Here is a 27488-nt window from a genome sequence, read left to right on the forward strand (position 1 = left end):
CGCTGGTGGAAAACACATCTAAGTTCACATAGCTCCTTGTTTTGGAAGGCATATCAATTGTGTGTGTGTGTGCGTGTGTGTGTGTACATATGTATGTATAATTGCAAGGATCAGTGGCTTTTTAGATAAACTACTTATTTAATTAATGCCTTTGTTATCAGAACAGCATGTCCAGTCTTAGTGGTCCTTTAGGTCCTTTAGGGAATCACTTACTTGAGCACTGCCTTTGGAAGGTCAAAGCTGCCCTTCTGTGAAAATAAGTGGAATGACTTGTAAGGCCTGGGCCTTTTCCTTGTTGCTCATTTCTTAGTGGGGTTTTTTAGGACTCCTGCCCCTAAGTATTCCTTTCTCCAAGGTCATCCTAGGCCTGAGGAGCTTCCATGTCTTTCTAGAGGTGTCTGGACCAGGCCATAGCAAAGACCAGGTGTGGCCTAGTCTGTTCATTTTATACTGTAAAGGGCTTCATAGCTTGGCCAGGAGAGACATACGCTCCCTCACTGTCCCTCCCCTGTTAGGTTGGGAGATGTATTTGCTGCTGGAGTTCATAGAGGGTGTGCGTGAGGAGTCTACAGTGACGGAAGAATGCTGCTCTTGGTTGCAGAACAATCTCAAATATCCTCGTACACACTTCTCATTTATCTGGAGATTCCATGGGAAGTAATTACTCTCAATTGGAGACCAGCGTCTCTAAGAAGCTGTGGTCCTCTTTGCAGATCCCAAGGGTATCATTTAGAAAATTACTGCTTTAGTCAGTCCAGAAAACGTGCCTAACATATGTCTAATGCTAGAAAGGACGTTGCTCGTGATCTGTGTGTAATTTTGTTAATTCTTTCCAGTTCTGATTTATATATCGGATTTTGTTTTGTTTGTGGAAAAACTGAAAACATCAGCTAAGCTCTTGAGAAATAGCTCACTCTGGGGACTGTCTGCCCCCTTTTGGAGCAGCAAAGGCAAATTTGATGCTTTATGTATGATCTTTATTAAAGGATTTTTTTTTTTTAGAAAGTCAATCTAACCAAAGGACTTTGGCCTAGAATGGGATGTTTCCAAGTCACCAGCTCAGCTATGGCACCTTAGTTTGAGCTGTTATAAACCCCAAAAGCGTGGGGCTTGTGGGGCTTGTGTATCCCATGAGCATCCTTACCTTTTGTTTTCCTGTACTCCATTTTAGGGCGGTCTACTTTGTTCGGCATAAAGAATCCCGGCAGAGGTTTGCCATGAAGAAGATCAATAAACAGAACCTCATCCTTCGGAACCAGATCCAGCAGGCCTTAGTGGAACGTGACATCCTCACCTTCGCGGAGAACCCCTTCGTGGTCAGCATGTATTGCTCCTTTGAAACAAGACGCCAACTGTGCATGGTCATGGAGTATGTAGAAGGTACATGGCTCTCGCACGCACACAGCACAGGGCCTACACCCAGGTGTCCTTGCCGCTGAAGCTGCCTTTGTACCACATAACAGCTATCCCCACCTAGGAACTGAAACCAGCCATGAGATGGCTGAATTCCCAGGCATTATCTTCTGGTAATTGCTCATAAAATGCCTGTGACTATAGCAAAGGGGAAATTAGTGTTATTTGGGAAAAGGTTGTTTTCTTTTTTAATAGCTTTTAATCCTAACTGCCTCCCTGCAATTGGTCATTAAAGTTGGAATATAGGTGATAGGACTTTTTCTTCCCACTTCCTTTTATCACACATCATAAAACCTGTTCATCGTAATTAGTCTTCTTAAAAAGTACATTTCAAATACATCCCTTTTAGCCTATGGTAGGAAATTAAAAATCCAGCCAGTATTCCCAGGCTTCACATTTCCCCAGTCTTCTGTCTTTTTAAACAGACAATCTTCTTTATAGCCAAGCAGGTCTCAAACTTTATAATTTTTCTGCCTCAGTCTCTTGAGTGCTAGGGTTACTGGCATGTCCGAACTACCATGCCCAAGCCTGCTCAACAGTTTGTGGTGTGCATTTTAAATGTTCAAAGTAATATCTCTCTCTCTCTCTCTCTCTCTCTCTCTCTCTCTCTCTCTCTCTCTCTCTCTCTCTCTCCATTAAATTTCTGAGACTTTCCATCCACCCTCATCATTGTCGACATAAAGTTAGTAAATAGGTCAGCAGAGTCATGAACCCTCCTCTCTGTGGTTTAAACTCTGATCTGTATTTGAAGGAATACCCTCACTGTAAATCTCTAAGAAATAGTAGAGATTTTTACTTAAACCTTTCCTGTCTTGCAGCTAAGGGGATTGACAGCCAAGAAAGGGAACTGAGTACTAGACAGAGCCCAGTTTGCCTGAGTTCCATCCATTGTTCTTCCTACCACCCCAGCAGCTTGCTTCTGAACTGTTGTGGTTGTTGCTATAGTGACTCTTTATCACATTTGATATGTGTGAGGCCGTGTCCTCATTCCTTGTCACAGAAAGAGTCTCAAATAAATAATCCTATCAAGAAGTGGTTCTCAACCTTCCTCATGCAGCAACCCTTTAATACAGCTCCTCATGTTGTGGTGACCCCCCATCATAAAATTATTTTATTGCCACTTCATAACTATAATTTTGCTACTGTTAGGAATCATTTACATTAGCTGATATGTAACCTCTGTGAAAGGGTTGTTCCACCCCAAAGGAGTTGAGAGCCTCTGCTGTAAAAGGGTGACGTGTCTCACCTGACATCACACTGAAGTAAGCAAGACCACCAAAATCATTTGCCTAAGAGCTCTCAGCTGCTCAGGGCCAAGAGGCATCCACCCCGGCCATCTAATTCTAGCATCTGTGTTTTACACCGGTAAATTGTAAATTAGTACTATCATCACGAATGCTGCTAGAGGTTACCAGAACACAGTTCACTACAGAGTCAGACTGCTTTCTTCACTCCGCAGCTTCATGAGAAACATGACGCCTTCACAAAGCCTCCTCTTAGGAAGGCGATCCTTTTGCTTTGAAGTTCCGTAGTCTACAGCACTAGTCTTCATTAATCCTGCTTGATGCTGTTCTTACTGAGTTTATGTCTTGTGTTTCACAGGGGGAGACTGTGCAACCTTAATGAAAAACATGGGTCCTCTCCCAGTTGATATGGCCAGGATGTACTTTGCTGAGACGGTCTTGGCCTTGGAGTACCTGCATAATTATGGCATTGTGCACAGGGATTTGAAGCCGGACAAGTATGTGCACTGATAAAACAAATGTCTTCTTTTACATAATACTGAACAGCTTCTTCTGCCTGAAGTGTTTTAAGGCTATTTGCACGTTTCAAAAAATTCTCTTTAATATAAAATATGAGTTATTTTCATAGTAACTTAATGGTAATTTTTATACAATCTTTGAAAGAGACTAGTGTTTACAATGAGAACTTATGAGAAATAGGGAAAATGACTCCAAAGCTAGAATTAATTTCCTTTTTATCATATAATCTTTGAACAGTGACGTAGAATAGTGCTGTCTTCTGGCATGTTTGGTATTTGGCATCATACTTAGGTGAGCCATGGCCATATACGTGTTATGATATTCTATTTCACTCATACTTGGTTAGTTTGGAGTTCATTGTAGACTATGATTGGAGATGTGGGTAGATTTTCCCAAGCTGTTCATCTTGGCATCGTGTATGGAATATTCCATGCTTTCTGCACTGATGAGAGGTGCTGCTAAGTGTGTTGAAAAGTGTGTGACAAACTAAGGTCATGCTCATCAGAAAGCTTGGAAAACCAGGGAAGGGGAAGAACAATTTCATACACAACTGTTAGAATCTTGGCGTAATTCCTTTTAGTAGCTTTGTTTATCTGTTTTTGTTTGTTTGAGATAGGGTCTCTCTATATAGCCATGGGTTTCCTAGAACTCACTATATGGACCAGGCTATTCCCATACTCAGAGATCCACCTGCCTCTGCCTCCCGAGTGCTAGGATTAAAGGCGTGCTCCACCACCACGCTCACTTTCTAGGAGCTCCTTAAAAATCCTCTATTACTTTTACTTTTTAAATTGAGATAATGGTATTTTTTCACTTACAGTGAAATCTTTTAATATATTCAAATATAAATTCTTTGCATGAACTAATAAACCCAGGCTTTGTAAGTTGAAGTTCAAATGAAAGCTGGAAGTTGAAATATGAAAAACTATGGGTTTTTTTTGTCCAGGTTTTTTTTTTTTTAATCTGCATCTCCTTTTAGTCATGAATGGATTACTTGCCTAAATTCCTGGTGTATGCTGTAGGATTGTGGATTATTTCTTCTCTGTTTTCTTATTTTGAAAATGGAAAGAGATGGCTGGAAAGGTGGCTCGGTGATCATGAGTACTGATGTTACAGAGAACCTGAGTTTGGTTCCCAGCATCCTTATTAGGTGGCTCACTCTTCCACCTCTATCCTTATGGGCTCCAATGCCCTCTTTTGGACTCCATGGGCAACCTTATTCACATGTACACGACCACCCCCTCCCCCATACACACACAAATACACATAACTTTAAAAATAAAGTAAATCTGACATCAGGCACAATCAGGTGGTATGGCCATAGATGGAAATGAATATGAAAATGGAAAGGAACCAGCGTTCCATGCTTAAGGTTTTAGAGTATCTGAGTGTTGCGAAAATGCTGATATTATATGTGATTGCTCCACCACATACAGCAGAACCTTAGCTCTGGCCCTGAATTATGTTCTGAATTATGTCCAGCTCTCAAAGGCCAGTACTCTATGGTGTTGCCCAATGCCCTCTCTTACCAGACTTCATTTTACAGTATGGTTGATGTATTAGAAACTAAAGGGGGAAAGAGGGGGACCTAAAACCACGGCATTTGCTTTAAAGTGATTGTCGTGCTCTCTGCCCTCCTGTCCCCCAGCCTGTTGGTCACCTCCATGGGGCACATAAAGCTGACCGATTTCGGCTTATCTAAAGTGGGGCTGATGAGCATGACCACCAATCTCTATGAAGGTCACATTGAGAAGGATGCCCGAGAGTTCCTAGATAAACAGGTAAGCTTGGCGGCGGCTCTGTCTGTGGAGAGATAGAAAGCTTACCGCAGCCAGTGAATTCAGAATCCACCTGCGTAGGCTCTCTCCACATTAGTGCTGGTGTTTGGATGTCTGTATAAGCCTCGCATTTAATAAAGTGCAAACTGTACCCATCTGTCTCCCCGGGCCTCCCTGAACTGTCCGCTCCCCCTACATTCCTCCCCTAGCATTAAGGTCTATTAGCAAGATGAACGGTCTAATTGCGCACGAGTGAGAGGGTGAGAGAGACAAATGGAAAACTGTTTTTGTAAGGGATTCAGGAGTCTCAATAGAGTACTCGTGGAGCTCATGATGCATTGCGCAATCTCGGCTGCTAAAATCCGAGCCATGGCCCATTTCCTTTTAAGCATGCCTCATTACCATGTGCCCACAATCTGTTCATTGTGAAGTTACTTAAGGTAAACCCATCGCAACTGCCATGCCTTTCTGATAGAACCACAGTGAGCATCAGTTCGGTTCATAATTGAGCTACCTTTAATAGTGACAGATTAAATATGCAGTATTATTTTTCAATGTAAAAAAGCAGTTCTTAGTATTGTATAAAGCTCTGCACAGGTTAGGTTTGCAGTTTGAAACTAAGCATCATAAATAGGGTTTTTGTCATTATAATGTCTGTTCCTGAGGTCGCTGTCCATGTGTTTCCTTGTAGGTAAGCAGGTGTATTTGAGGCAGAATAATTGTTTAGTCATCTTGTTCGTTTCAATTCATGTTTAATTCTCCAATTATTCTAATATTGCAATTTCACTTTAGGTGTGTGGTACACCTGAATACATTGCCCCCGAGGTGATTCTGAGACAGGGCTATGGGAAGCCTGTGGACTGGTGGGCCATGGGCATTATCCTCTATGAATTTCTGGTTGGATGTGTGCCTTTCTTTGGAGACACTCCAGAAGAGCTATTTGGACAAGTCATCAGTGGTAAATATCAAGACTTATCTTTACGTCACTACTGGGAAACAGCTACTTAATGTAAATCTGTTGTGTGTCACTAAAATGTTAACCTTTATCAAACATTGGAGCCAACAAATTAAAAGAACTCACTTATCGAAACACACAATGACTCTCGCGTTCCCGAGAGAGTGATGTGTGTTGAAATTGATCTGAGGAAGTTTTATTAACATGGAATTTGGAAACGTGAGAGTGGTGTGTTCAACTTCCAATTGTCTACTACTTTATCCAAAAGCAATTGGTGTGGGATTTACAAATGCTTTCATTGTTAGCTGGTCTTCATTTTCGTAATAGGAAAAGTAGCACCAGGGAAGAAAAGGTTAATGTGGGCAACATTTACATAAATGGGAAAAATGGCTAATGGCGCAATGAAGAAATTCGCAAACATGTAATAAACCCTAAAACAAATGTCTACCAAATAATAAATAATGACAATGGGAAGGCAGGAAATTGAATCTGCAGATTGTTAATGCTTTCGCTGGTCGTTGTGATGTGTAATGTTATTTCTATAGCAGCTGTTCATCTTTCATTTAAAATTCAATAACCTTTAGATCTTGACCTGCACGCTGACCCTAACTATTGTCATGCAGCATGTGGCTCACCTAAATGATAATTAAATAGTGGCCATTGCTCCCCTTCCTTCTGATTTTATAAATTCCCTCAATGCACAGATGACAGAAAAGACTTCTCTACCTGAAAGGTTATTTCCGATATCCCCATCAGCCACCTCTGCTCCACCCTGCACTGCACTTATGACAGCCAGCAATGGAAACGGGGTAAATTCATTTTGCTCATGAAAAGTCCTTAATCGTACTATTATTTTCTGACATGGGCTTTGCAAGCCAGGCATATTTGTAAACTTTAACAGAGTAGATTTGTTGAATTGCCTGCAGCCTGAAAGCCCTTTCTACAGTATCAGAGCTGTTTATGGATTTATAACTAGGCTGTTTTCTGATAGACCAAGGCCTGAATGGCAAGGGGAATCAACTGTTTAATTAACACAAGCAGCAAACGCTGGCTTTGTTCTTGATGCCTTACGGCTCTGATGCATATTCATGATTTATTTTCCAAATCAGATTTAAACTGCAGCTGAGGAAGCTAGAGGCAGGCGCACACAAAAATAACTCATGTTTTTATTGCATCTCCATACGCACGAGCACGCATACCTATCTCCAGGCAAACTCTTTTAGAACAAGAATGAAGTCTAATATATCTGACGGACTTTAAATACTCCCTTTACTATGATTTCCCTGGGTTTTTCTCTTCTTCAGCCTTCACATTTGGACTTTACCTTTGTCTTTAGAAATACTTTCTGCTCAATCACCTTTTCCTACGTGGAGCTAAAGAACTGGGTGGCCAGGACCAAATTCTCAGCTTAGGCTAGTGAGAAAATCTTACATTTGGATGGTCCCCAGTGGGTAAGCCCTTGACACTGAGCTGATCAGTTTCTGTTTTATTAAATCTTCCTAAGAAGCAGAAGGAGTGACTTGTGCGGGGCCATTTCTGTCACTGGAAATAAATGAATGATGGTTTTGTCAAGGAATAAAGTAGATGATAGGTTCTATTTGTTGAAATAACTAATCTTCCTTAACTTTGGGGGGGGAAAAAAAGGTGCTGTTTGTACCTTGTAAAATAATATTGTCCGAACTTGGCCATGTAGAAGTCAACTGAAGATCTTAAAATGCAGGTTTGGGTTCAGTGTGTCCGGGATGGTGCCCAGGAGTCTGCATGTCTGACAGCCCTCCTGGGGATGTTTGGGCTGGGGGAACTAGACTACCCTTTGAGCGATAAAGCTATAGACAACTTTTCTTCCTTCCAGATGAAATCAACTGGCCAGAAAAGGATGAGGCCCCTCCTCCAGATGCCCAGGATCTGATTACATTGCTTCTCAGGCAGAATCCGCTGGAGAGGCTGGGAACAGGTTAGAGAGCATGTGTGTTGCTTTTGCCAATATACAAGAAATAATGTTCTCTGGAGCAATCTGAGGCTTTTGCTAATGTTTTCTGTGTAGGCAACATCTGTTAGTTGATGTAGGACATAGCTGCAGCACATTAGAGCAATATTATTTGGTGTGTGTGTGTGTGATTTAGAACAGCATATACACTAGGATAGGTAGCTAGTCTGTGTTTTTGTGTTTTGCGAAGCTGAAACTCTTAATTTGCTTCAGTAAATGCATCACCAGGGCATGTGCCAATCTTCTCCCGAAAAAAGTGCGTCATTGATAACTGGGAATGTGTGTGGTGCTCTTTTTTGGTTATGTTTTTTAACATACATTTCACGAGGATTGGACCCAGCAGGCTTCTATCCACAGCCTTTGAAATTGGTTATCAGTTCTCCAGCTGATGGCTAGAAATGAGGGTCTGGGGCTGAGCCATGCTGTTCTATCATGGTGCTCAGCACCATGACCCAAGAAAGGGAATTAAACCATTGCCTTTGAAGATAGACAAGATAGTCAGTTTGTTTCTTGAGAATATCCCCCCCCTCCAGCTTTACAACCGGCAGTTATGTGCTTCCTTCCACCACTACCTCGCGTTCCCCTCACCCTGATATTCTGGATAGACACACTTTAGACATACCGTGTCTGCCTATCTTAGTAAGACAAAAATGTTAAATGTAAATGCACATACTCTAGACAGGAACCAGTGGTTTTATCAGTGAAAATTGTTAGTTTGATGGGGTCATTCTATTCTGAAGTCTCATTATAGTCTGAAGTTTCATTCTATTCCATTGTAGTAGAAATATCAGGAAAGGCTGAAGCCATCATTTCCTCCTCCCGTGTTTTCCACAACAACCATTTGTGATGATTGCAAATATTTCCAGAATTCTCCATGTTGAACCACAGATTCTTCTCCTGAATCTGTTCTTGTTTACATATGGACTGCTGAAGGCCAGGCCCAGTGGCACAGCCTATAATCACAGCTATTAGGAATTTGGGATGTGGTCCGCAGAAGGACCAGGAGATCAAGATCTTCCTTGGCTACATTGTGCATTCAGGGCCAGCCTGGGCTATGTAACACTCTGTTTCATTAAAAAAAAAAACTTACTACTTACTATATTACATTAGAGCTTTAATGAAAATACATTAAATCAGGGATCAGAAATATGGCCAATTCCCTGTTTGTATAAATAAGGTTTTTAGCGCTAAGCATAACAATGTCTTCATGAGAGTTATCATCTGCGGATGACAAACTCTGTAGCCTACATAGACTAACAGTGGACTCTTCAGCCTTTCCACAGGAATTTTGCAGACCCCTTGTTAGTAAATCCAGGAAGGCTTAGATCTGGACTGACCTGGGAAATTACTATGGAGCTGAGCCACCCACTGGAGTTTCGTGATCCCTACTGCCCCTTTCAGAGAACGCGAGTGCTTTACCTTGGAAGGGCATTGAAGACCTAGGTTAAGGGCACAGACTCGGGTAGATGGCTTGCATCCAGATCTTGGCTGTGTGGCCAAGAGTCGGTTTCCTTTACCCATGCTCACTCAGAGTATCACTGTGAGATATGAGAAGTCACCCAGGAGCGATTTCTAGAACCATGTGTGGCGCTTCCAGCAGTGTTCTGCCTGCCCCCTGTTGAGTCCCATACCTTCTGGGTAGGGGCCATGGCATGGCGGTGGTGCGACTACCTTGGAGCCCGCTGTAATCCTCGAAACGAGTTTATTTCTTCCCATCTTATCTGTTTTTCCACTTGTCCAACCTGTCAAACAGACTGATTATTTCTCTCCTTCTGTGACCTGCCTCCAGATAGATCTGTGTGCGTTATGGTTCAGGAGATAAGAGCAGCTGTCAAAAAAAAAAAAAAATCATGTCAAGACTGTGGAGGGGGCAGATCCTTAAGGGATGGTGTTGACTCGGTTTTGCCAAATATGAGAACCAGCTGCATCTTAAGATTGCCCTGGGATAGCACAAATATCTGTTCAGATTCCCTATTCAGCTGGCCCAGAAGAAGGGCTTCTCTGCATTGACTGAAAAGTGCATTTAAATGGGTGGGTACACCCCTCCAAAGAAAGCTCAAAAGTCCCCTTCCTTCCCTGCAGTCCCCAAGGGCCAGTTTGGAGGTTTTCCACTTGACAATCTGCCTTCTTCCTTCTCTAATGATACAAGGATCTTTGGTTAGGCTTGACTTACGATAGGCCAGAGACTGTGGTCAGCAGGGTCCCTGTCTGCTTATCATATGCTGCAAGTTAGCTCTCTGCACATTTTCTCATTGACGGCTGCTGTCAGTCTCTGACAGTTTGAAGAGCAAATTCCCTAGGAGAAACCCAAAGGAGGCATTTAAAGGTCCTACTCAAGCTCTGAGAACATCCAGGAAGTGATTTCCAAACCGGCAGGGCTGACGTGATAGGTCCCAGTCGGGCCTGAGAATAGCGCTGTGGATCCTGCAGGCCTGCCGTGCTGCTTCCAATGTCAGTGTCTTGTGTTCAGCGAATATTTAGCAGGCAAAAATAATGCACTGTGAAAATGTGTTAAGGCACATTTGCCTGCGACACCGGAGAGGCTGAGAAGGGAAATAAAACGCTGTAAAGAGCATAATGAATGTTTAAGAAGCTTCCAGAAAAGAAGAGAAACTCAAGGGAGTGCAGGAGTGCCAAGCTAGAACTTGAAATGCATGACCTTGTGCTTTGCTGGAAGCTGGATATACTCTTGAACTTGGAGAGAGTTGAGTGGCAGCCTGTCTCACTGGCTGGCCTTGGAGCTGTTCAGATGTGACCCCAACTGTATATCAGCTGTGAGTGCTTAGTGGTGTCTCTTTCCTAGTGTAAAATGGGCACATTGAACATCTCAGGATTTTTGTAGGGACAAAATGCAATGTTTGTGTGGGGATCCAATACATGGAACTAGCTGGACCCCAAGGGACCAGGACAGTTCCTTCCCCTTCATTCCCTCCTCCTCGCACGCATGAACCATCTGCACATAGTTCCCGATACCCACTCTTTAGCCCCGCAATCATCTCCCCGTTTTTTTCTTCTTTAATCTTTTCTTCTTCATCACTGCACGAATACATGAGAAACAAAGCCTACTGATAAGTGCCTCTCCCAAGTAAGACAGAAAGGTTGTGTGAAGAAATTGTGAGCTACATCCTCATGGCTGGGACTCATTGGGGAAGACCAGCTTGTCATTGTCTGCAGAAAGGAATCAGAATTCTCATCAGCTTGAGTCACATAGATGGGTAGATAGGAGAGGAAGGGAGCAGTAGCATCTGGAAGTGCCATGCAAGTCGTTGACCTTGTAAAAACTGTTTCTCTGAGTGTAAATAGCCCAGAATTTCAGAGCGGTGTCATTGATGGGGTCCCATGAGCGGCAGCTGCATTGATAGTTATGGTAATGGAGTCATGGCTGGGCTAAGCATCCCGAGATTCCTGTCATGGCCTCTCATGCAGGCTTGATACTGAATCTCAGTGTCATCACCCTGGAGAGGTCGCGGGATGGGGAAACGTGCAATCCCGCTTGGCATTTGTGTTTTGCTCCTCCAAATAAAAAGAGCACCAGAAGGAAATGACCCTGAAAGGTGTTTAAGAGGACATTTATTGGGAGCTAAAGAGAAGCAAGGGGCACACAGTAGGCTGGAATGGAATGGGGGCGGGTACCATAGAACAGACTTGCCAGCTGGCTCAGCTATCCGGCCTAGGCAACAGCGGATCCATTTCAAACTCATGCAGGAGGAAGAGTAAAGAAAGGAACCCTTGTGTAGAGATGAGACTGTGCTACTGCATCTGGCCTGCATACTTTCAGGCAGACTGAGGTGCAGCCTTCTTATTCTTATCGTCTGGAGGAGCTAGCCTAACATACTCTGTTACCTTTCTTGAGTTTCCCCAACTAAAACTGGAGCCAATAATGCCAGCCCTGTCTAGGGCTATTTTCCCTTACTTAAGTAGAGGAAACACAGTATCTACAATGCTGAATACTGTCAGGGCAGGATGCTACTACCTAAGGGATTCTTACAGGAGCTCAGTGCTTAGATGGCTGTGGAATGCTCACGTGCACTGCAGCAAAGCATTTCAGGATAAGATAGCATAAAGCTAAGCTGGGATTCACTAAGGAAAGAACAGACCCCCTCCCCCCAAGGCAGAATCAGGGCGCAGGCATTAAGAAAAAGACACAAGTGTCCTAACAGTAGCTGTGTGATTTTGTGGCTCGGCAAGTTACAGGCTCAAAGGCTGTAATTTATAACAAAGATTAAGGAAAGATCTGAAGCTATGAGCTGCTTTGCTTACTTTTCTAGAAGAATTACCTTTTATGAATGAAATTACAGGGTGGCTTATTAGAGGCTTATTTGGGCTTATGGATGAGAGAGGGGCACAATAAGGCTCAAATCATAGGGTCCGAGTGTTTAAGGAATGTATTTTGGTCTTAAGCATGATTTGCTCGCTGCTGTAATACTTTTTCTTTTTTGAGCTATATCTAGCAAAGGAAGTATTCTTCTTTGCAGAAAGTCTTTATCAGAAATTTGGATTTTGTCAGTCATGTGGCAATCCTTGACTCTCGGCCAGTACGAAACATAAACCAGATATGTGGGGGTTGAGGATCTCTTCCTTTCTCTTGCCCCCTTCATGTTCCCTGTCTTTCTATCTGCTTTAGTACTTGGCACCAAATCGGCCCACAGATTCTAACTGGGAAGCCACCGGTGCCGTGGTTTCTCAGTTTGGAACTGAGAGTGGAGCTGAGAAAAGAACCTGCTCAGAATCTTGGCAGCATCTCATCCTTGTGCTTTGTGAAAAAACAGCCAGTTGTCCCCTCTTGGCATGGCTTGCCTCACTTTTTTCTTTCCCCTCCGTGCCACTGTTTTCAGAACACCTGGAACTGTGAACAGAGCTGTGTCTCTGGACCACAGACAGCATCCCCAGCCCAGCTTCTGTCTCCCTTACCTTTGCACCCACATGAGACAGGATGAAAGGCATGGAGTGACAATCACAAGAAGCATCTACATCCCCGCCCCCCCCCCCCAAAAGAAAGCTTGAAAGAGGGGCCAATCGGATGGACCTCTGTGATGTTCTGTTGAGAGCGTTCTTCCTGGTGCTTGTTCAGGCTCCTGTCTTCATTCTCTCTCTCATCTATAGTGTGTGTGCTGGGGTAGGGTGCGGTCCTGCTCTGACCATGTGACCTTCCTCTTTTTTAATGGGATGCTGAAATACATTTTTGATGAGCCTTGCCACTCAAAGCCACTGTTTAAAATCATCAAATAAATAAAAATCTCTCACCAAACTGTGCTACTACAGTTACCTGGCCAACAGAAGTCTCAATGTTAGCCATCATCACTGATTCTGTGAGCTGAATTATAAATCTGTCTAACCAGTTTGTCAATTCCTTACTTAAGGATCTAAACCACAGAATCTGATTCCTACCTATGTTAATGAGCAATCTAATAAAACTGAAAGGTAACCATTATATAATATTTAGGAAAAATTCATCATTATTAACCTTCCCTCCAGAAAAAAAAAATAAAATCTTGCCGTAAGCACATTTTTGCAGCTTGTTAGGATTTTCTGGGTTTGTAACGAGCCATTCTGCTTTGGGCCAACATGCATCAATGTCCCCAGGTTCAGTATAATGTGATTTTAAGTGGCCATGTCATTAACCTATGAAAAATGGAAGAAGTCGTAGAAAAACTAACAGAGAAAAGCTGAGCTATAGCAGCCGCTGTTAGCAAAATCAGATTTCCTGCTGATAAATTATAGGAATATTTTTTTCGACTTTTGGTTGTAGAAGGGGGTGGGAGTATGGATTCCATGGCTTCCTTATTTCTCTGCTAATAAATATTTTACATGTTTTGTAAGACTTGGGGCTTCCTGTTGCTGAGCGGATGGCGCAGCCTCTCACGTCTGCCTCGCTCTGCTCCCCCTCCAGGTGGTGCCTATGAAGTCAAGCAGCACCGCTTCTTCCGCTCCTTGGACTGGAACAGTTTGCTGAGACAGAAGGCAGAATTTATTCCCCAGCTGGAGTCGGAGGACGACACAAGTTATTTTGATAGTATGTGCATTACCTGACATCCCTTGGCCTTAACTCGATTTAAAAACATTTCATCTCCAACTTTGTGTTTCCGATCTCACACCCGCAAATTCTAGAAAGCACAGCGCTGCTGTGCTCCAGACAGTCAGAGTGAAGTTGTCTCCGCTAAAAACGGAAACTCTCTTAGTAACCCAGACTGTCCCGAAACCTTCCTCCACAGCTCGGTCAGAGAAGTACCATCACATGGAGACGGAGGAGGAGGATGACACCAACGATGAGGACTTCACCGTGGAGATCCGGCAGTTCTCCTCCTGTTCACACAGGTTTTCAAAAGTAAGTGAGGCGTGGCAGGAATCTGGCAGGATCTCAGTAGCTGACACCTCAGCTCAGCTGGGACAGCCTGTGGAAGCATCTGCCCTTTGTGGGGGGTGAGGTCTCCGGCACTTAGACCTCCTGGTCAGCTGGGGAGGATGGTCTTATGTTCTTGAGGATCAGGAGTTTCTTCCATGTAGACATAACTGTGTGTCTCTGGAAATTAAGGTCTAACTTTGGGATTTCCTTGCTATTGTCTGCTTTGTTTTGAGGCAAAGACTGGAGAAGATTGTAATCTTTTCATGATGGCTGTCATCTGGTGAACTTGCTTGCCTGCCCTGAGGTCTAGCTAAGAGCTAGGCTTTGAAGGCCACAGCCCATGTCTTTGTCATGTAAAAACACAGGCTTAGTGGTGCAGAAAGCTCTCCCTCCATGTGACACAGAGCACAACACAGGAATAGTGCTTGGCTCTTGACATGAGCCAGGGCACCTGGAGGCAGCTGACTGTGGGATGAGAAAGTATTTTGATCAGCAATTAATAAAGATTATGAGCTATCTGGAAAAAGGCAATAGGAAGCCACTCTAAAGTTTAGGAAATCGTAGACAATAATAAAATTGATTCTTAGGAAAGATGCCCTTCTATAAATTCAGGTAAGATTTAGAAACAAACAAAACTGATGTGTTTTAAGATAGGGTGGGAACAGAAATAATGGAAATAAGCCCAGAGGGCACGCTGCCTCCCTTCTGCTGTTGTGGTTGCCATGGCACCTTGCATGATTGTTATTTAGGAATTCTATAGCAGTTCGTGATTTTAAAGTGCTCTGTACATTTTCCTAAGTGATTACCCAGAATGCATCTGCAAATAAGCAGGAATTATAGGAATGACATAGGAGTAGGGATATCCCCGGAGACTTGTGGCGAGTGTGTCCCGAAGCAAGTTTAAATACCATTCCGTGGGTACTTACAGCGTAACCCATCGCCTTGCCTCTGAGAACCCACCTTAAGTACTTTCTTTACCTTGAAAGGTATTTTATTTTTCCCTGTGTCCGTTCCTTAACCTAATCCTTTTCTAACTCTGTAGATAGTAGTATGCCCAAAGCCCGTTTCCTGAGAACAGTGAATAACAGGAGGGTCACACCTGGGGGTGCTCACCATGCTGGGCTCTCCAAACTCCCACTTTCTTCCTGTAATTCCTGTAAGAGAGTGGAGATTTAGAAATGGGCTAAAAGAGACTGCCTAAACTCTAGCCTCCCACACCAGCACCTACCTGCCTGACTTAGAGGCTAAGCAAGTGCACCTGGTAACCTTCCTCCATCACTCCAGGTACTGAAGCAGATCGTCACTGACTCTTCTAGTCACACTCAATTGCAGTTTGTGTTTCTCCTATCTGCTCCAGACTAGCAGGCATCAGACACTTTCTGTCTGTATGATTTTTCTCTTTCTGGTTGCTGTTTTGAGCGTGAAAGCAGCCTGAGATCCACACGGATCCCGAGGCCCACAAACCCAAGTCCATCTACGATTTCTCCTCGCGGACAGAGTCCATGAGATGTGGTGAAAGTGACCTGTCAGTTCAGCTCTGCACTCAAAAAAGCATACGTAGCCATACCTTGAGCCTTCGCTCTCGTGACATGCGCACAGCGTTGCCAGGGTTTCCCACACGCTTCCCCAGTTCACACTTTAATTGTATACTCAGGTCTTTCCCTTCGTCCTGAGACTTGGGCTCTTTCTGACAAGCTCCTTTTAGATGTAGCTCGTAAGCAATGGTCTTTTGCCTCCCAGGTTTTCAGCAGTATAGACCGAATAACTCCGAATTCAGGAGAGGACAAAGACGACACCGAGGACAAAACCAAAAGCACAACACTGCCGTCCACGGAGACGCTCAGCTGGAGCTCCGAGTACTCGGAAGTGTACGTGAGAGTCCTCCCAGGGGCCCACAAAAGCCATGGCTGCTAACACAGTGCATCCTACACCCACCTCCAGAGTCCCCAGTACAGGAGATCTCAGACTGCTGCTGAGAACGTGTACTCCCCCCTTGTCCCCTGCCTGAGCTGACACTGGGTACCACATCGCCAGAACCGCTGTCCTAGACCTACCAGGCTTTACCTGGTTTCTTCAAGCCTTTGCTCTTCATGGCTTCCTGGGGCATTCATGTGACTTGTTCTTGTTTTTAATTAAGGCAACAGTTATCAACGTCCAACTCTTCGGATACAGAAAGCAACAGACGCAAGCTCAGTTCTGGCCTGCTTCCCAAGCTGGCCATCTCCACAGAGGGAGAGCAAGATGAAGCCATCCCTTGCTCTGGAGACCCCAGAGAGGAGCCGGAAAAGCCAGTCCTCCCTCCCGAGGAGGGTACGCAGGAGGAGCCCGAGGTCACCACTCCAGCCAGCACCATCAGCAGTTCCACACTGTCGGGTAAGTGATAGCAGCGCCCACTCTGCTCGGGCACTGTACCTACCGGGAAGTGACTATCAGCACGCTGAGTCCCAGGCTTCACCCAGCCAGACCATGAGGATGAGTGTCTGTCCCCTCATAGACTTCTCCCGTGGTCCCGCTTCTTTCGGGACAAGCTCCTAAGAACTCAGGTCGGCTGTCTCAGCTGCATCCTCAGTGCCAGGCCATACTGCATGCGGACTTGACTTCAGCTGGACCTCGGGGGCGCTTAGACCGCCAGCCTCAGTGCAGTCCTCTGGTGGCAGGCAGAACCCGCCCGTTCTGGAGTGTGTTCATGGCTGCCGATGCAAAGCCACAGCTTGCTGAACTGCATCCGGCTTAGAATGAGGTGCAAGGTCACACAGGCCAACCATCACAGTGTCCTTTGAAAATGGCTCCAATCATCTCTGAGAGGAAGCATGAAGCTAGCTTTCTCTCCAGCCCTGAGCTCCATGGTAGCTTCTTTGAAGGAGTTAGATTCTGTTAGTGGGTCATGTTGTACCAGACACACATCATTGTCCCAGTCCCTGGTCACTAACCTCACACTGACTGTAGGTAGCAAAGGACTTGGACTGTGGAGTTCACAGGACACCAGTGGGGGGTGAGAAATGCCCCCTGCTGTCAGATTGCATCTAAACCACCACCTCTGCATGTAGTTGACCCTTCTCAGTCTCTGGCAAATGGACTCCCATATTCCTGAAGCTTCTCTCTTGCTGGACTGAAGTCCAGCATGTGGGCTCCTCTTGTGTCTGTCCCTTTGTGTGAAATAAGTTTCCTAACGACAGGACCATTGTCTTCAGCAGTGTTTAAAGTCCTTAATACCCTTAACCAGGGAGGTGCTTTCCTTAGAGGACCAGACTTCCACTTACTTCCCCCAGAATATGCCATTCAGGTGCCTTTATGACATCATTTGGTTTATAAAGGCTGATCTTTCTGCAAAGTAAGGTCGGTTAATGCTTTTTTTAAAAAAAGGCAAAAATGGCTCTGACTTATAATTGCTGTAATGAATGTTTTCGTTATGCCGTATTTAATATTGCTATATTAATAAGCATAAATGGTTCCAAGACTTCCCATCAACATTTTTAAACTGAATGTTCATAGTGAAAGGTCATTTTTATTTTTTCCTTTAATCACATTTAAAAAAATCTCTTAGGCTAGATTTTAGTCTCCCTAAAATGTATGGATCTGTGGAACTTCATATATGCTTATGGTTGACCTGGGAAATTACTACTGGGTTTCTTTTTTCTCTTTTTGCTTCTCAGTTCTATTTCTATCCTGGGCAATCCCACTGACTCTTAACTATGAAGCCAAGGTAATAGCATTGCAAAAATAGTACAGGGATATCTTACTATTCATATCAAATGTAGGGGGCTCATTATTTCATATTGGTAGTTTTAGGGATCTCTATGTGGTTCTCCGTTGCCTTACCCTGAATATAGACTATAGTCACCTCCATTAAAAGTTCTTGTCTACCGTATCTCAGGATCCCAAACCTACTCACTATCAGAAAGGTAGGAGGTAAAGGGGGAGAGGAGGAGACATATCTAAGTACTTGATTGATTACTTTCATAATTAAAAATATCTGCTAAGGTCCTGCCATGCATTTTGATTAATAGTGTCAACCTCCTTTTCTCACCCTGTCTCCCCCATACACATACTAAAAATAATCCAAGACCTTGGGGGCTGCACAGACTAGAGAGATGAGAGTTGATCTGCTTACAGCCAAGGGTAATTAAGGAGCCTGAGAAGCGTGGCTGCAGTAAAATTAAATTTGTTGAATTTTATATTGCTCCACCATCAAAAAGAAGGAACCCTTGACATTTAGAGAACATTAAGGTGACATTACCTGCCATAAGCAAAAGAGGCACTTGCTTATGTACAGTGCTGTAAAACAGGCCGGGGAAGGAAGCCAGAGGGATGAGAGAAGAAAATAATGTGCATTCCTCCTGACATTTGGGAAAGCACACGTTGGTGTCTGCTTCTCTTTTCTCCTTGCGTACTTGAACGCTTGAGAAGTCACAGTTGTGGAGTCATAGCCGCGATGCTCAGACGCCCCCAGCACATTATTTAGTGTAAAAAGATACAGCTTTCTGTTTGCACTTTTTGCTTTGCACTCCTCCCACCTGAACCCACTCAGAGAGGACGTGGCTCCTCTGGAGTTTAGCCTCAGATTAGAGTGGAGAAGTTTCTGGCGAGTTGAAACCGTTTTTGATTGAGTCCCCCAAGCAATGTATTTCCTCGAGGGAGCAGAATAGATGCACTAGTAGATGAGGGTGTGTTTCCCAGGAAGTGAGAGCTGCCTTAAGATTTCCTTATTCTGTTGGCCCAGTGGGTGCCATTGTAGAAACCCCAAACCCTTTCTTGTTTGCACAGCACAGCAGACAGCCACCAAGTATGCTGTATCCACATCTACCCGCATGGCGTTCCAGGCCTCCCCGTAGGCAGACCCCCCCAAGCTGAATGCCCCACTACAAACTAGAGCCAGACAAGAGCTGTGCAGTTGAGTGGAGGTGGGGCGGTATATCATTTAGGCCAGGTGCTTTCCACACAGAGCATGCTGTGTGGTCAGCATTTTAAGATTGGCTGGTTAGCCATTCAGAAGACCGTTTGCAATGTCGTTAGCACACATGCTCTAGGACATGTTACCATTCTTATGGAAGGCCCTAGTGTTCTAACTTAAGAGTAACCCCACTGTACATTAGGGGTTCCCTAACCTACAAAGAAAGGTATGTCGTAGAGGCTGGAGGGTGACATTGGGAGGACCAGCATCTGACACAGTCTACACTGAAAGCCAAGAGGATGGAGTTTGCTCCTAAGTAATGTGGTGACCCATATCTTGTATCTCGTCCCTTGACACTTACAAGGAGCTTGGAGTGAAAACAGATGTGGAAGGACCAGGGGACATTTTGATTCTTAAAGTTATATAACCAGGCCCATGTTATCTTGGAAAGTTGAGAGGCGGTGACACAGACATGCCTACAGCATGACTAAGTGGTATTACGATCATTAGGAGCCCTCATGCCAATCACTGGGATCAGTCTGAGGGGGGCGGTAGTGGCTTTATAGGATGGCTTTCTTGAAGGCCCATGGGAGGAGACTCTCAAGGCATTCGGAAATAGAGATTATAGAAAGCTATTCTCCTGGTTAACAGAATGGAATTGTTAAGGACTTGCTTAACTGTGTACAGGAGAATGAAGCCTGAATGGATAGCTCTTCCATCTCTTCCTCCTCCACAGCATTGCTCTCCAGCCGGTGGTTTTTCACATTCAGCCTGGCACATCTGGACTGAGGAGCCACATGGAAGTTTCTCCCGCTGTTGGTCCATCCTTTTCTCTGTTCCTACCTCCACCTCCCTCTCCTACCTCCCCCTGAATGTGTTTATTCCTTCTTCTTTGTACAGTTGGCAGTTTTTCAGAGCACTTGGATCAGATAAATGGGCGAAGCGAGTGTGTGGACAGTACAGATAACACCTCAAAGCCATCCAGTGAACCTACTTCCCACATGGCTCGGCAGCGGTTAGAAAACACAGAGAAAAAGAGAATTGCGGGGAAAGTCACAAAGTCCCTCTCTGCCAGTGCTCTGTCCCTCATGATCCCCGGAGGTAGAGACACATCAACTCGCATGAAATTGTGTGATTTGTGCATGTACTCCCCTCTCTCCTCCCGCAACCTGGAATGCAAATTGAAATGCAAGATTGCATGAGGCAATCACGGGTGGGATTGCAGGACAACTCTCAAGAACTTCAGCTTAACACACCCATGAATTTCCCTTCCTGGACCTCGGGGCACTCAGAAAGCATGTGCATATTTGTCTCAGGTTACCTTCTGTATCTGGGGGTGAGGCGAGAGATGTTTCCTTCCCATGAAGGCAGATTTCATTTGTTTTCTTAAGACCTTTTTTCTCCCCCACGAGCTAAATAATGAGTTTCCCTCCCTGGGATACTTCTTCTGTTGACCCCGTACTGTGTGCGTACTTTCCGGAGCTGTTTGCAGCTCAAATGTTGGAGAGCTAGGTAGGCTTTGCATCATCTAATTATGAGGAAACGACACAGAATATAGGCCTCACATTTCTGGAGATGGCAGAGAATTTCTTCATAGGAGGCACTGAAATAAGATGTTTTCCCAGTCTTGTGGACTGAGCATCACCTTCTCCAGCTAGTAGGCAAATTAATCTGTGTCCTGTTTTGGAAAACCGGACCTAATTATGGTTTTGAGGGATTGCTGTGTTTTCCTATGGCTTGGTTTTGCATGTACTGATCAGTGAGTCTGTAGTAATTCCCTTGGCACACACTAGTGGTCATGACATCACTCAGTAAAAGAGAATAGGATTGGAAACTAAATTCTTTCATGGGTGGCATGTATTGGGAAGAATACAAACTATGTATCAGAGAGATTACTTGCTATTTTATATTTGTACAAAAATTTGATATGCACAAATGCTTTCAAAAGCATAACACAAATTTGTTTGCTAGGAAACATCCCATTGAGCCCCATGAGGCAAGCTCCTATCTCTGTTGTCTGTATGGCCATGCGTACTTCAGAGTTGGGCCCAATGTGCACGAATAACAAAGAAGGGCAGTTCAGTGCAGCCTAGTCCATCTGTACAAGCAGGTGAAGTAGCCTGCAATTTGGATAAAGAGGAATTTTCACCATTTGTAGAGGAAGTAGAGACCGCCATGTGGTTAAGAAAGGGAATCCTGGCCTTCCCACAGCTTGAGTCCTGAGTGGCTGATCTGTCCTCTACTCACACATCACAGGGCCCCATCCAGTGACCTCTTTTTACCTGACCTTTGGATTTCACAGCTTTGTATCAGTATAGAGAATCACTGTGGCCCATGAAGTCAGAGTCAGAGAACAGTCCCGGGAATACATTTAGCTTTACTCTTGTGGGGACAACAGAAGACTCAGAGCACATGTAAGATGGATGCTGTCATTTCGCTGGGACCACAATAACTCTCACCATGTCCCCGCGTCTCTGATAGCACCTGGCTGCCTTGTTCCAGCCAAGTTCACATTCAAACCTCAGCCTGCTCTGTAGGTGGTTATCTTCTCAGAACACACACAGGCTCATGACTAATTAGGATCCACGTGCATTCGCATAGACAGAACAGTGAGTTTGCTTCTTCATTTGCACTAACTGCTATAGTACAGTACCTTATACTCAGATAAATTATAAAGAGTAGAATCTATTGTTCATGGCGGTACAGATGCCCAGTCAAGGCCTCTGGTGTGTGTTCCACATAGACAGCATCTCTTAATGGCTCTCAGGCCTCTTCCAGAAACATGCCAACCCTATCGCCAGAGGCAGAGTCCTCTTGATCTAGTTATTTTCCAGATATTTCTCCAAATACCATATTTCTCCAAATACCACTACTTTGGGGGTAAGGTTTCAGTCTCTGAGCCTTGGAGAATAAAGATGCTCAAACACAGAAGATTGCTTCTGAAACAGACTAGAGATGGCATTTTGGGATATGAGCTGCTTTGCTCCTAGCATGTATCTCGGCCCTCCTTACCCTTGAAGAAACCTTATTCTTGGAAGCTACTGTGTGAAGAGGAGCAGTTGTAACAGCAGTCATTCGTTTGTAGTTAAGTTTCTCAACTGAAATGTGTTAATAAGTTCTAGCTCAGTAACATTGCAAAAAGCAGCTGGTAATTGATTCTTGTTTTCCTGCCGTGTGTGTTTGGAGAATCCAGTTAAATTGTTTAGATTTGGAGAAGAGTATATCTCATTCTACCCTTAGTTTACTCCTATAACGAGACACTATAAATACATGCATCTATTTCACTGAAATAATTTAAAGAATCTAAAACCAGAAAACTCTGTGAAGGAAAACTAAAAATTCTTAATTTTAGAGTATTGAGAAACAAACAAAGACTTTTGATGTTCCCTCAGCAGGCTTGAGTTTCACATCCATGGCCGATACCGACATGGGCATTTTCTACATAATTCTTCTTTTGCCATTAGAAACAAAGGGCTTTGCTTTATGACCACTCTTTGTTCTCCTGATTGTGGTGGGGCTTCCCATGGGGAGGGTGGCTGTGCTCTGGATGCGCTTTGATGCCGGCTTCTTTGTTGCAGATATGTTTGCTGTGTCTCCGTTGGGAAGTCCCATGTCCCCGCACTCCCTGTCTTCAGAACCTTCCTCTTCACGGGATTCCTCCCCTAGCCGAGATTCTTCAGCCGCATCTGCCAGTCCCCACCAGCCCATTGTGATCCACAGCTCAGGGAAGAACTATGGATTTACCATCCGAGCCATCCGGGTGTATGTGGGTGACAGTGACATCTACACGGTACACCACATCGTCTGGGTAAGAGTAGAGCTCGTTATTGTCAGTGTTCCTTTCCAACCAGCCCAGAGTACAGCTGTTGACCAAAGCATAGTTGATGCTGACGTGTTTCTGTCTCTGTGGCACGTGGGACCCCATTTCCTTTTAGTGTTCTTTTCTCTTCCTTTTTTTCTTTTTCTTTTTCAAGACAGGTTTTGTGTGTGTGTGTGTGTGTGTGTGTGTGTGTGTGTAGCAACCCTAGCTGATCATCCTGGAACTCATTTTGTAGACCAGGCTGGCCTCAAAGTCATAGATACCCACCTGCCTCTGCCTCCTGAGTGCTAGGATTAAAGACCTACACTACCACCACCCAACTCTTTTCTCTACTCCCATGGTAGAATTGGGTATATCACCAAGCAGTCAGTTTTCCTAACTCTGCCCAGTTTCTATAATTGCTTGCCCATTCTTATGTAGCAATTGGGTAAACATGAAGACCATCTTCTTCATATCCCTTTATTATCCTTTAAAAGGGGGTTATTTTATTTTAATTACATACATATCTGAGTGTTACTGCCCAGAGGCCAGAAGCATCGGTTACCCCAGAGCTGGAGTTAAGAGGCAGTTGTGAACCACCTACCATAGGTTCTGGGAGCTGAACTCAGATCCTCTGCAAGAGTCATGTTCTCAACCATGAAGCCTTCTCTCCAGCCCTGTCCTTTACATGTCTTTCTTTTCTTTCTTTTATTTTCTAGATTTGTTTTTCAAAACACACATGCTTGCTCACTTGAGGCAGTTTTGAGGAAACATGGGAATTACTCTGTTTTAGAACAATATTGGAGCAAGGGCCATGCCCTTTTGACTTCTTATTATGAGCTTAGGCTCACTCACAAGGTGACTCAGAGTATCCTGACAGGTGAAACAGTAGGTGTTGGGGTTTGTCATTTGTTTGCTTATGAAGATATACTCTCCTCTTTACAGAATGTAGAAGAAGGAAGTCCCTCCCACCAGGCTGGACTGAAGGCTGGGGACCTGATCACGCACATCAACGGAGAGCCGGTTCATGGACTCGTCCACACAGAAGTCATCGAGCTTCTGCTGAAGGTACTGTTCTCCTATGTCCTGGCCATGTAGAGGCAGTAGGTAACCCTAAGGAATAAGCATTATGAGATCAGGTTCTCTGTGGCGTGGGCTGGGAGTCCGTCTCACCAGTGGAAGGGATGGGAAGCAGTACTCAGAAATCTCATATGATGCAGAGCTATTGTGAGGTCTCTGGGTTCACGCTGTGAAAGAAAGGGTGTCCTTGAACCTGGACTTGCCTATATTTGCTTCTCGCTACCAGTCTTACAGAACACGAGTCCTCCTTGTTTATATACCTCACATCGTAGATTCCATGTGGGAGCCAGCAGTTCTGAAGGTGAACTCAGAAGACGTTATTCTGGTATAGGAGGAGACAGAGTACTGTCCAACTGGGAAGGCGGATCTAGAGGTTCTGCTTCAGGGCTGGCGCTGCTCTCAAAGACAGAACTTCAGATGTATTGACATGCGTTCTAGATGATGCGTGGAAGGATGGCGAGCAGTTACGAGGCTCCTCCCCTCTCATTTACATAGCTAAGTTAAACTTCCAAGGGGATCAGAAAGGAGCATCTAAAGGAGCCCGAGGCAGCTCAGATCCCAGGGAGCGGGAATATAAATGGAGAACCGTGTGCACATTCCCCCTCTCAGGCAGCTCTTCCGAGAGTCCTGATTGGCTACGCGCTAACTCCAGACTTATAAAGTCAAAGATACAAAATTAACTGAATCTGAATTTGATTTTTAAACTGTCTCAGGAAAGAGCTGCTTTATCAGAGATGAGACTCACAGTCCCTTCCTTAGGCATGTTTTGGGCAACCTCTTATTTCATGACCAACCAGAGAGATTTGAGCATCAAAAACAAACCAAAACATTAGGGAGACAGAGGATAAATGTGTACAACTGTAAACCCGTATACATCGTTTAAATAATGTTTGAGACCACATAAATATTGCTGATACAGGGATTAGGAGGTGTTTTTTTGCTCTCAGAGATGCATATGAGAAAAAGAACTTAACTATCCCAGGCTGAAGCATAGAGATTGTCAAGAACATTCTACGAGTAGGGATAAGCATGCCAGGGGAGCGACACCGCTGTGGAACTTGCAAGAAAATGAGGAATTTGAAGGCACTAGCAGAAGAACGGGTGTGAAGGTCTTTCCAGAACAGATGCATTTAAATGTCTTCCTTGTTCCTTCCCCTGTCATTTCCCAGACTCAGGCTATTCAGAGTCTGGTCCGGGGTCCAGAAGCAATAGTCTCTACATCCTAAGGTCCAGGGCGAGCTAGTAGATAAAAAGTTATTGCTTTTGATTAATTCACAGTATTAATTTTTAAAAATGGCCTTGGTTTTAGGGTTCAGCAAATTTATAGAGTTAAAATGAGCCACAGCAGTTTCCTTTTATGTTTAAACATGACAACCAGAGGAAAGGACCACATAGCTACAGCATCCTCCTTTTTTCTCCAAAGTGACAATGGGAGGACAGGACCACATAGCTACAGCATCCTCCTTTGTTGTCCAAACGTGACAATGGGAGGACAGGACCACATAGCTACTTCTGGTCCAAAATTTCAGTTCAGTGCAGCAATCTTTCCTTTTAAATTCTCTAACAAGGGCAGAATAACATTCCCAGTCAAGCATCCCAGAGATGCGAGACTGGACGGAACTGCTGACTTTGAGATCCTGTCTGTGAAAGCTCCTGAAACTGTCTTAGAACACCTAGGACAAAGTCAAGAAAAATCACAGATTGCAGAGCCTCAGTAAGAACCGAGAATGAATGTCGGGAGCTTGTCTCCTATATCCCGTGTGTGAGTCTTTCAGCTTAGGGGAGACAGTTGAGATCAACAAACGAAGCAGTTCATTACCGCCAAGTTTCCTTGGTCCTGGAGAATAATTCTCTTAGTTGCCATCCATCCAACTGATGCCTTAGGACAATGATTTTTTTTTTAAGCTAAAGGAATTTCAATAGGAATTGTCTTAGTTGCTGGGAGAAAGACCCTGATAAAAGCTACTTGGGGTTGAAGGGTTTCTTCCAGCTTAGGTCTTACAGTACATCATGAGGTGATAGAAGGGCAGAAACGTGGAAGCAGGGACTGCAGCTGAGGCCATGGAGGAACACTGCTGACTGACTTGGGCTTCTTGGCTTCCCCAGCCTTCATTTGTATGTACCCCAAGACCATCTGTCCACGGGTGGCATTGTCCCGCTAGGCCCTGCCCTGCTTTATCAATCATTAATCAAGAAAATTGCTCACAGGCCAATCTGATGGGGGTGTTTTCTCAGTGGAGGGTTCCTTCTCTTAGATTACCCTAGTTTTTGTCAAATTAATAAGAAAAAAATTAAGCATAATAATATAGTAATTATATATATATCTTGCATTCTTCATAAAAATAGTATGCTATGTGCAAAATAGCTCCTACCTCAGCCTGTATTTATTTCACAGCACACAGATGTTTATGGAAGAAGAAAAAGAGCTGAATTTATTTTATATCTTAATGTGATTCTGGATTTCCAAATACCTTTTCTTGCTTCTGTGAAATTGGATTGTAGCCCCCTCCATAAGGTTTTTGGAAATCTCTTTTGAGAATCAGCTGTCCCCTCTATGAAATTTCACCTCACCTAGTGCCTATGGTCACCTTCTACAACTTAGAGCTCCATCACTGGGTAAAGTCACTGTGGGCCACGGAAAGAGTGCAAGCGCGGTGGAATGTGCCATGCCGTGGCCCCCTTTGAAGCTGCAGAATGCTCTGCCACCCACCCAGATAGTAGATTCTGCCTCTGGTCATGAAGAAAGCACACAAGAGCAGTTACTATGTAATGAAACAAAGAGGATGCAAGGGATATAATTATCGTCCCAGTGAAGTGTGTAATCACGCAGCTTTCTTCCAAGTTTAACCGGCAATTCATGAACAAAGAGTGTAAAGTGACTAGCCTCGACAGTGTTCTTCTATGCGGTGTGGCTGGCTTCACATCAGGGTGGCAGCTCTATATTCGTTCCTGACTGTCGTTTCCATGATCTTTTATACTTAGTATTTACAGCATCTGGTGGCATCCTTAGGAAACAGTGGAACGATCACTTGCCTGGTTGTGTAGAATCCCATGAACTAAGTCTACCTTTTGTACAGAGGATACTGAGAGCATTCTTGGCTTTCCACCGCTCCACATTTGGTCTCATTCTCCCTTACAGCTTCAAAGGAAACCTACTATGGCAGCTCCAGCTTACCTGTACAGGAAGGCTGGTTGAATAGCAGTTGGCAGAGTAGGCTCATGGCATAGGATGAGTGGCTGATCATGGCCACTGTTCAATCCCCTCATACCTTCCCTCGCAGGAGAACTCAAAGGACAGCATCAATCTTTCTAAAAGATCTGCATGGTCTTTCTTTACCCTTCTGTTGTAGGTGGAGACAGTATTCTCCTAGTTACAGTTCTTATCAAGTGAGCACATGTCAGGCTTACCCTCTGCAACCGGGAAACTTTCCAGTTGTCCAGATTGATTTGTTTCAATTCCTGATGCATTAGAGAATCTC

The 27488-nt window shown here is 44.3% G+C and overlaps 1 protein-coding gene across 15 annotated transcripts in view; it reads left to right on the plus strand.

Moving 5' to 3' along the window:
* Positions 1-27488, plus strand: part of Mast4 (microtubule associated serine/threonine kinase family member 4) — a 905780-nt gene that overhangs the window by 863405 nt on the left and 14887 nt on the right. For 12 of the 15 annotated variants that reach the window (XM_050160400.1, XM_050160395.1, XM_050160397.1 and 9 more), the window contains 12 exons: positions 1172-1380; positions 3016-3154; positions 4825-4957; positions 5747-5912; positions 7762-7863; positions 13787-13909; positions 14109-14221; positions 15980-16107; positions 16377-16612; positions 20031-20231; positions 22709-22938; positions 23875-23997. In XM_050160400.1, the coding sequence (XP_050016357.1) occupies positions 1172-1380; positions 3016-3154; positions 4825-4957; positions 5747-5912; positions 7762-7863; positions 13787-13909; positions 14109-14221; positions 15980-16107; positions 16377-16612; positions 20031-20231; positions 22709-22938; positions 23875-23997 (1903 nt within the window). The remainder of the gene's footprint in view (positions 1-1171; positions 1381-3015; positions 3155-4824; positions 4958-5746; positions 5913-7761; positions 7864-13786; positions 13910-14108; positions 14222-15979; positions 16108-16376; positions 16613-20030; positions 20232-22708; positions 22939-23874; positions 23998-27488) is intronic. The other 3 variants (XM_050160398.1, XM_050160409.1, XM_050160410.1) reach the window with 1 other exon arrangement.

This window comes from Alexandromys fortis, unplaced genomic scaffold (genome assembly GCF_014885135.2).
Source record: "Alexandromys fortis isolate MF-2015 unplaced genomic scaffold, M_Fortis_MF-2015_v1.1 scaffold_76, whole genome shotgun sequence".
NCBI classification, from domain to species: Eukaryota; Metazoa; Chordata; class Mammalia; order Rodentia; family Cricetidae; genus Alexandromys; species Alexandromys fortis.